The 10213-nt window shown below is 44.6% G+C and overlaps 1 protein-coding gene across 1 annotated transcript in view; it reads left to right on the forward strand.

The window, feature by feature from the left end:
• The first annotated feature begins 2198 nt into the window (after nt 1-2198).
• LOC118299595 (uncharacterized protein C11orf53 homolog) overlaps nt 2199-10213 on the forward strand; it is a 13032-nt gene continuing 5017 nt past the window's right edge. The window contains exons 1-2 of the mRNA XM_035623435.2: nt 2199-2456; nt 3411-3511. Of these exons, the coding sequence (XP_035479328.1) occupies nt 2447-2456; nt 3411-3511 (111 nt within the window). The 5' untranslated portion in view covers nt 2199-2446. The remainder of the gene's footprint in view (nt 2457-3410; nt 3512-10213) is intronic.

Raw genomic sequence — 10213 nt, forward strand, 5'->3', positions numbered from 1 at the left:
CAGGGGATGTATGCGCCTCTCTTACCATTCAACATTTTCCTGTTCTTCCTATCGGATTTTCTAGGGCCAGATGACATATATAATCTTTCCAGCGGGTTCTGGGTCTACCCAGGGGCCTCCCAGCAGTTGGACATCAAATGCCCGACCGCCTCAACTGGCTCCTTTCAACCTGAGGGAGCAGCGACTCTGCTCCGAGCTCACCCATCCAAGAATAGCCACCTCAATGCGATGGAAGGGTTTGTGTTTCACGGTGATCCTGGGAACTGTGTTTTCTGGGGCAGTGGCCCCTTTTGGGGTCTCCCAAGGCAAATTGTCGGGGAGACCCCAAGGCAAATCAGTCTGGCCTCTTCCAGGGGAGAGGCCAGACTGATAGCCATTCACAACAACCAGATGAAAGGCAGCCTTTGGAACTGCATGACCTCGCCCGGATTATGGAATGTGGGCCACCCTCCTGGAGCCAGACCTGGAGGGAGGGGAGCTCACCGGTGAGTGTTTTGTGTCTGGAACCTTGGCCCATGGGGCACGGCTCGAAAAACATTACATGGAGCTACCACCAGAAGGGACAAGCGTTCGGTTGCGGTGCGATAAACTGCGTGAGAGGCCAGGTCAGGCGGACTTGGCATCCTGAACCCTGAAATCATAGACTAGATAATAGATAAAGGGTAAGCTCTACTTTCAGCCAAAATAACTACAGCAATTGTAATGCTTTAAAATAGATGCCTATAGTATGTAAATGCATCTATGCAGACTAATAATGACATACCCACCAGCCTAATTAGTTTGTGCATGTAGCAAATGTTGCATTTTACTGTTTGTTGTAAATTAGCAAATGTTAGCTGAAAATGTTAGTGATTAAAGCTCAAAGTCTTGCTAAAATGTCGGAGCGTCTGCCTCCTGTTGAAATGCTGCTCGGTGCTACGGTATAGCACACTGAACTGTGGTCACTATCTGCTTTCTGGGGGCAGACAGAATAAAACTAAACTTATACTGCAGAGTAGTCATTGTCTTTTTTATTTCGATCAGCATTGCAACTCTTGGTCAGGTGAGTTTTCAGTCTGTGATGGAAGCATTGAAGTTAATGCAGGGGTAGTTAAGCGGTGGCTGCCCGCCCCTCGGAGTGAGGGACTGGCAAGCCGGTTTGCAGTAGCAGTGCAGAGTGGACGGGCTGGGGTGTAAAGTTGGACCAAACTGACACCGATGACTGGGTGTTTAGGTGTTTAAATGAGAGATTGCACATTGGTTTGGATCACTATTTAAAGGGGCAGTAAGCGATTTTATACCAATACACGTTTTGTAAAATTCTGTGAATATTTTCCTCGCGGCCCGCCAGCTGTAGGTTCTGAAAAAGAAATTTGGTTTTTCGGCTCAGCCCTGGCTCTGTAAATTGAAAACTAAAGCAATGGTGCGGACCGCACCACACAACACTGAGTGTGCAGTTTGTAAACATCCCTCCCCGACGCCTTAAGAGACGTGCTAGATAATGTTGCTACCTCGTGGTTAGCGCGCCGGTAACTGCATGCAAATTCATGCAGGTATAAATTGTGCCACTTAAATGCTGAGCTAGTTTATCTCACTTGTCTAGTGCTGCAATTAATAATAAAAAAAAATAATGTAAGTATTGGAAATTCATGTCAATTTTCATTGACTCTGTTCACATTTTAACTGCAGTAGTCTCAGCCTGAAGGTCAAAACATGATACATTGTCCTGAAAAGATACAATTGATAAGTCTGTTGGGCGCTTTGTGTCAGTCAACTTGAGTAGCCAATTAATCAACACTTTTCTCTCATGCCAAAGACAAATCAATCAACTGTCTGAGGCAAACCCACAACGCGCAGGTACAAGAAGATGCATGGGTACATCCTGAGCTGTTACTTCTTTGGGATTCAGATGTTCCAAAACTGCGGCAGCACAAACTGAAGAAAAAAAGCTATCCCCCCCAGCCAGCAGTGAGACAACCTGCAGCTGCAAACGTGCCAGCAATATATTCTCTCTAAGTTTGAGTGATGAGTGGGGGCTCGGACAGGAGTGACATGCCGCTTCCCGTTCCCTCTTCCATGCGCCCGATGCTTCCAACCCCTAATCTTGACTGCGGATGCAAATAGTCTAAAAAACGTCCCTACCAAACATTTGCATTTAAACAAATAGATAAAGGTCATTTTGAAAAGCTGCCTCCTCATGACTGCAGTGTGAGGTGGCATGTTCCATGTGTCCCTGCCCTCCTGACAGCCTGGTTAAAGCCCCCAATCGTGGCACGCCACTCAGTATGGTGCTGCACACTGGGATTCAACTACTGTAGGCAAATACAGCAGCGGCAGAACAGAGAGGCCTGTCTCTGTGTTTGTTTGTGTGTGTGCGTGTATGTTAGTGTATATGTGTGGGTTGGTGTGAGTGAGCGCGGGAGTGTGTGCGTGTGTGTGTGTGTGTATCAGACTGCTCAACAGCATCATGGACACAGGTGAGGCACACTCCTTCATTTAAAGACCTAAACGCCGTCACTCCTGTTGTTGAAAATGCATGTAATGTCGATTTCATGAAAGAATTGCACGTGAAGACGTTAAAGTGTGTGACAGATTCATTTGTATTTCTGGCAATTATTTGGTTATTGTGCACTTTAAAGCAATGGCTTCCTTTGCTGATGCCGATTCGTCGCAGGTGAGTTTAGTACCAATGGAACAAGAAATGTATTAGCAAGGACGAAACTGCTAAAAAAACCCTACTAAAACTGTGTTTTCTAATTATAAAAAACCCCACTTGTGTTTGATGTTTAAAAGCTGCAAGCATCTTTATGCTAATTAATGTCATTCATTACACAAATTTGATATGGAGTACTCCTCATAGGCGGATATATTTCGTTTCACTTTCAGTCTTTCACATTTTCAAGGAGCTCCCTGGCCAAGTAAGGTCGGGGCTTATCAAACAGATCCGTTCGAAAATCTGGGATCTTTTACATAAAGTTTTTTGCATGCAATATCCGTCTGCATAATAAAGTTTGCATTTAAATTTATGCTTCTGCTTCCCAGGAATGTCCCCCGAATCACATCAGCCCTCGCATTTGAGATTTGTGTGATATTGCACCAAATGAGCTGCTGTTACGTTGCGTGCGTGCTCTTTATTTTACCCGTTTGATTCTCACCGTGAACGCTGCTGTCTTCCTCCACCCCTGCGAGATGTGTTTGTAGTAAATTGCATCTTTTTTTAGCTGTGCATTTGCATCGACCAAACCAAAGGCAATTTCCCTGACATTTACACACCAATCCCAAAGAGTCATTCGCCTATATGCATAAAACTGTGAAACATTCAAATGAACACACATTTGTGGGGATGGTTGAAAATTTGGACGGAGTTGTGTTGTGTTTTTTTTTCTTCTTTTCCGGATGTGTTTTCACAAACCTTCTCTCCTTCTCTCCAGACTATTCGAAGCGGGTGTACCAAGGCGTCCGAGTCAAGCATACGGTCAAAGACCTGCTGGCAGAGAAGCGATCCAGGCAGACAAGTGGGCCCAGATACAGTGTAAGCACAATCTCCTCTAAACTGCTCCGCTTTTGTCCCGTCCCGTCTCTTCCCACTTCATTTGTCTCCCAAACCAAACAGCGCAGCCACAGTTGACATTCTGTTGGGCAACACAATTAAGGGGTACCTTTTTTTTTTTTGGAAATCTCTTCTCCTTGTTTACATTTTGGCTTGTTTTGTGGACCAACGATCCATGGTTGATCCATTGACCGCCTGCGCCCCCCCCCCCCCCCCTGTCTCTGCTCCCCTCGAGTGCTTGCAAAGCCAATCTGTAAATAGCCGAACGCGGTGTGTGCGGAGAGAGACACAAAGCGCCAGGGCACATCCTGACCTCACAAAAGAACGCTGACACAATGCCCCGCAGGAACGGCGACGGCGGTGATCTCCCAGAAACTGGCCCCGCGCTGGAGGCAGGGGTGTGGCGGGAGGATTGGGGTGGACAGGGAGTATAGAGAGACAGAAAGAGGGCCTTCCAGGAGGCTGCCTATGCAAAGTTTGATCCACGCACACCTGCCAGCTGACATTGTCCTCGGCTGTGTACAGGCCGCAGACAAACCTCCTATTGTTGCCTCAGAAACACACACACACACACACACACACACACACACACAGAGAGCGAGAGAGAGTCAGAGATATCTGCTTTAGACGTCTGCGTGCACAAGCAAGACTGGCTTTTCACTTTTCCATTACCTGCCTGTCAAAAGGCTTTCACACAGCAGCATTCACTGTTTGGTTTTCTGTTCAGCATCGGCATGTCCACTCCATAGACATGCAGGCCGCTAACCGCTCAGGTAACGAATGGCGCTGCGTGAAAGACAAAGGGACAAATACAATTGGATGAGGAAGGGGAGAATTGCAAAAAAAATTGAAATTTCTCCATCGCAGCGTTTGTCAAGAAAATGTCCACGAAGCGATTTGTAACTTCAGCGCATGTGGCAAAGAGATCGCAGCCGCCGCGCCGATGCGCGGCGTTGTCAAGGAGTCTCACAACCGCGTGGTCCCTGTAGGTCCTGCGCTGGCGATCTTCATTTGTGGAAGGAAGAGCTGACGCGCGGTCGGCTGTAGGCAAACAGACCCACTTTCAGAGCGCAGGTGGCTAACTCAACTGCAAGATGGCCAGCCATATGACTTCAGGTGTGGATTTTTAAAATGAAGTGTCATGTACACATCGGTTTTAGGTCTGGCTCCACATGGGCCTTTTGGCAGTCACTCTAAACACTCTTCCACATCGAAGACAAGGCTATCGATATTCAATAGACGCCGAAATGTCCTCAAACCCGAAAAAACAATGAAAAAATGATTCCGATAACAAGTCTGCTGCAGCCAATTCCTCTACGACATAGAGCGCCATTCATTTTCGATACCTTTTAAAACCCCTGAAAGTGTAGTATTTCCTTATTACAATAATCACAACTTCTTATTCATCCTGGTCATAGTTATCCAAGGATCCATAGCCAAGTCCAGTTGCCCTTTTTGGGAAGGCTTCGTTGGTGTCGGTCATTTCATGGGACATATAAGATATAAGATCATTTTTCCCAAATGTGAGCGTTGCCCTTGAAATCTGCCAATTTACTGTAAGCGAGCAGCGGTAGAAACTGCATCATTCTTGATTGGTGAGGCTATCTTTCCAAGTTGCGTCAACCAAAGCCAGGCACGCACGGTGCAATGGCAGCGTACCGTGACTGGGTCCCGTCGGGAGCTCCGATGAGCTCCGTGTTGAATCGGTGTGTATCAGCATGTGGAGGCAGCGACTGGGGCAGGAGAGGAAAGCGTCTCCGTCGGGGTGTCAGTGGGGCCACGGGCGGGACGATGACAACAGCCAAAGCGACTAGCTTCGGCCTTAGTCTTGATAAAAAAGGAACAACAAGCTCTGTAACTGCTGGAGTGACGCCGTTGCAGACAAATGCGTCGAGTGTCGACGCCTTTTACAGCGGATTTGGCTTGCTGTCATAGATTCCAAATTTCAGAATAGAATTACTATTACTATTAGCATTGAAGTGGCATCATTTTTGAAAGGAAAAAGTAAAACAATTATTCCTCTTACACATTCAAATTGCGTTAATAGCAATGAGACACGCCCCTCGATCGATTCGGTCCACTCAGGGGCTGTGCTGCTGCAGTCTCAGTTTCTCATGGGCAGGTAATGGTGGATGTCTATAGCTGTGTATAACGCCGCTCTTTGTTTTAGTTTTCTAGAAGCGTTCAGAAATCTCACATTCAGGCATACAAATCATGCTTGTAATTTTCCAACAAGTAGTCTATAAGTAGTCTAATCAAACTGGCACGCACTGTATATGTAGGCCACGCTTCAGTGTCCTTAATCTACGCCATGTGTATTTATTCTTGTGTCCCGGAAGTCAGTCACATCACACACACACAAACAGACGTCGTAAAAGAATTTATGACTTTAGAATCGCCTTATCAGACAGACACCCCCTTCCCACCAAGGCAGTTCAAGGGCTGGATCCGGAGCCATGCGCCTAATTTTCGACAATTCTTCGACAAACCGAGGAACTGGCTCTCGGTTTTCCGGAGTGGCACCGAATCTTTGCTGGCCTAGAAAAAAAAAAGAAGCGCTTACGCCAGGGGGCTGGGGCACCCAAACGTTGTTGTGACCAAGTTGTTCTCTAGTGCGGCCATCGAGTTGGAAAAAGGCCTTGACCCACACAGTTATTTGAATAATTGAGACCATAAATGCGTTTTAAGGCAACAGCTTTTCTCTTGCCAGTTTGCCAAAAATTTAAATAATACTTTTTTGCATTGCTTGCAGATCCTGCTCTGAAATATATGTTTATTTTACTACTGAGTCAGCAAGAAATTAAAAAAATTGGCAAGCCAACATTGATTAAAGATCTCAAAGCGTGTTTGCCCCCTGAATGCCATCGCTCCCAGTCATGCCTGCAAACGAGGAGTCTGGGATAGTTCAGTGATTTTGAAGTGGTGGTTGTATGAGTTACTTATGCATAGTTAATGTGTCACCTTATGGAGCTGGTGATCAGCGATGTCATTTAACGGAGTTTGGAGGGGAAATGGAAGTAGCTTAAGTCCGAGTCCCACTGTTGCGGAGGGGACCACCGAAAGACGACCATGCATTTACTGCGCCAACTCGCACCGCTGCAGATGTTCAACTCAAAGCTACCGTGGCGAGTTGGCGCAGTAATACCTGGGCGAAGTACGCTTGAAAAAAAAGTGACTGGCGGAGAACTGAAGCAGCGAAAAAAGTACATCCTTCAGCGTACAATTCATCGGATTTTTTTTTTTAAGGTAAGCATTTAAAAATGTGCCGAAAAATATGTTTTCCGGTGGTCCCCTCTGCAACAGTGGGACTCAGACTTACGCTACTTCCACTTCTCCTCCAAACTCCGTAAAATGACACCGCTGATCACCATCCCCATGAGGCGACATATTAACTATGCATAAGTAGCTCATACGACCCTACCTCAAAATCACTGAACTATCCCTTTAACTGTCGACCACAATTGCCGACCTGTATTTACCAACGGCCTTCCCGTACGTCTAAATGCAGATGTCACTTTGGTCACTGCGTCTGTTGAAACACTGGCAAGTTGAGCGTTGAAGCCCCTGCCATTCACACGATGGGATGTCAGTTGCCTAATTGTGTGCAGGCGTCTGCATTAGTTACGTCCCCCCCCCCCCCCCCCCCCCCCACTGTCTGTTTCTGGCATGTCAATTCGGCACCTTTTCAATGCAACGTTCACTTGTATGATTGTAAATGACCCATGGAGACGTAATGACGCGCAGACACACACAGTAACTAAAGCCGTCCACGTCTTTGTATTAGTTAAAGCTTCTCTTTTATGCCCGAGAATAAAAGGCCATTGAGAGAGGAGAGCGAACTCTGACCACAGAGTCGTTGTCCTCCTCGTGTTGGAACACGGAGAGAGCCGCACAGAGAATATAAAGATCTTACATCACTTTCTCTTTACTCAGCACATGTCCGTTGAAGTGGACTGCCCCAAGATGCTCCTATTACATAAACGATGTGGGACAGTGACAAATGAAGGTGTGTGAGGTGAAGCTCAAGGCTGGGAGAGTTTTTTCATGGTGGATGTCCCTCTTCTCACTGTGGCAGTCTGCCCCCGAAGAGGACGTGTTCATGCCCCCTCGTCTTGTAACCAACCAACCGCTCCCGGCACAGAAACCGCACATGGTGACATTATGGCACCTTGAACGATTCCTGCAGGGAAATTGTGTCGGATAAAACGAACAGAAAATTAAATAAAGTAAACTGTAAAAATTGAAAATGATCAGTACAATCATGCCTTCATTTTTCAGTAAAAATGACGGCAGTAAGTTAGGGAATTACAGCCGAAGCGGTAGGGTTTAATGCTGGAATAGTGTGTGTGTGTGTGTGTGTGTGTGTGTGTGTGTGTGTGTGTGTGTGTGTGTGTGTGTGTGTGTGTGTGTGTGTGTCTGTGTCCACTTATTTAAGAATTAACTACTTTTTAACGAATCAGTATATAAGGTAGAGGGAATATGGGAACATAAAGAGTGTTTTGCAGAGGAAGGAGGAGGGTCAAGCCTTTTTTTTGTGCAGTACAGTCTAATAAAGTCATCACCATCGTTACCCCCCCCCCCCAACCCCTCCTCCACCACAAACAAGCACACACACAGGCGCACACACACTCGTCGTGCGACCGTCTGAGCTTGAGTGTGCTGATTTCCATACGCAGCCTTCAGAGATGCACTGAGCCATACCTGGGCCACATGAGGAAGTCTTGGCACTGGCAAATCACATTCAAATTCTGCCCGCACAATTTGCTTGCCTCCCAGCCAACACAGGCTTAATATCGACTCTTTCATGCTGGCGATATGCAAACAAGCCCATCCTGCCGAACCTTGTCCGTGTGTCGCTGCGCCGCACTCTGCTCCCTCCGACTCTGCAGGAATCTGCATCTGCTTTGACAATATAGGAAACGGACGCATGGACACAAACTGTTATTGTTGCTGGTCAACATGTTTTTGAGGATTAGAAAGTAAGGACATTTAATTTGTGTTCCCTCAAGATCAAATGTAATCTTTATTTGATGCAATACGGGAATGAAGAACAAGCAAACAGGCTGGAACACAGGAGTGGATTTAACCCCTCCATTGCATTGTCTGCTGCTGTGACAGACAAAACTGTTCAAAACCATAGGACTTTATTTCAAATCCTAAGGCAGACTGCAAGTGTTCAAAAATACCAATACTTAGTTTGAATTTTGGTGAAATAAATTATGGAGTCGTTGGTTTTAATATTTCAGCAGGAACAAGCTGATGCACAACATAAATATATATATATATATATATATATATATATATGGATTATATGCCTGTTTTTAGCATTTCAATTTCCCTCTCAGCGAATGAAGTTGTCAGGTAAATTAAACATTTATTTTTAAGAGTGACATTTATTTACATGTGGGATATTCTGTATAGTTACACAGTATATCTGATATAACCAATCAGAAATAATGAAGAGAAAAAAAGAGCAGGTCTTGCAATTTACCCTGTATGAGTTTAGCTGCAGTCCACTACAGCAATTGACATATTAAATAAGAACAAACTAATATGCTGTATTTATCACGTGTAAATATCTGACGTCTAAGGAGATTAACATCCTTTCCAGGTTCAGTTCTGTTGTTTGCCTCCCTCCCTTTCTGATGATAAATGAATCATTAGAAATAGGTTGGTTTTATAAGTAGTAGGACTAAATGTGGGGGAAAAAAATTCTGCCTATTTTACATGTAGGTCCAAACTTGATTGGTTAAAACTGTACAGGCCAAAGATTCTGCTCTGGTTCTGAGTGAGCCTCTGTCCCACAACTTGAGACACTGGTCTCCAAATGCTTTATAGAATCAATTTTTTATTTGAAATGCTCACACCTTTCTATTGACTTCTTTTCAATTCTTTCTTAACTCATTGTCTCAGTTGTTAAGGCTATTTGATAATAATAATAATGATAATACCATCTTGAATTAGCAACTTTTGTAATGTATGAGAAGTACAAACTATATTGTGATATCTTTTCCATACTTCATTTTCCTTTTATTTTATTTTTTAAAATCTTGGCTGTGACAGACAAAGGTAATAGTAAAAGTGGCTGCGATGATACAAGCCACCACCATTGCCTTATAAGAATCTCTTGTAGTGTAGTAATATTTCTCCAATCTGTTATATTTCTTTTTCTGTATTATTCCTGAGCCTGTACTTGTATGTCGGTGTAGTTGCCGTTGCCTGCATCGTCCTCTGTAGTCCAAACACATCTGCATATCCACGTTTGTCATCTTAAATTCCATTTGAGAAAAGCTGGTCACAAAAAAAAGAAAAGTGAGCAAGATAGGAACACTGAATTCACAAGTTAGTTTCCGAGAGCACTCGCAAGTGTTCTTACTTGCATTTTATGTTTCTTACCATAAGAGCAACATTCCACAGCAGTTAATTTGAATTAAAGGATCAGGGAGAAATGAATTTGTGAACGCCGGCGTCCTCAAGGACTTTTGAATATTGAGGACACAAGAAGAGTCTGGTCTTCTCTTTTTTGGGTTCAAGAGAAATCTGAATGCCAAATATGCTTCATTTGAAGGTATAAAAATGTGCAGATAATTCAGTATGAAATATTATAGCCGTTTGGGTTCATGAAAATATGAAGTGAACTCAGGAATTTACTTATCTACAGTTTGTGCACTTACGTGTGCTGTA

Source organism: Scophthalmus maximus, chromosome 11, assembly GCF_022379125.1.
Source record: "Scophthalmus maximus strain ysfricsl-2021 chromosome 11, ASM2237912v1, whole genome shotgun sequence".
NCBI lineage: Eukaryota > Metazoa > Chordata > Actinopteri > Pleuronectiformes > Scophthalmidae > Scophthalmus > Scophthalmus maximus.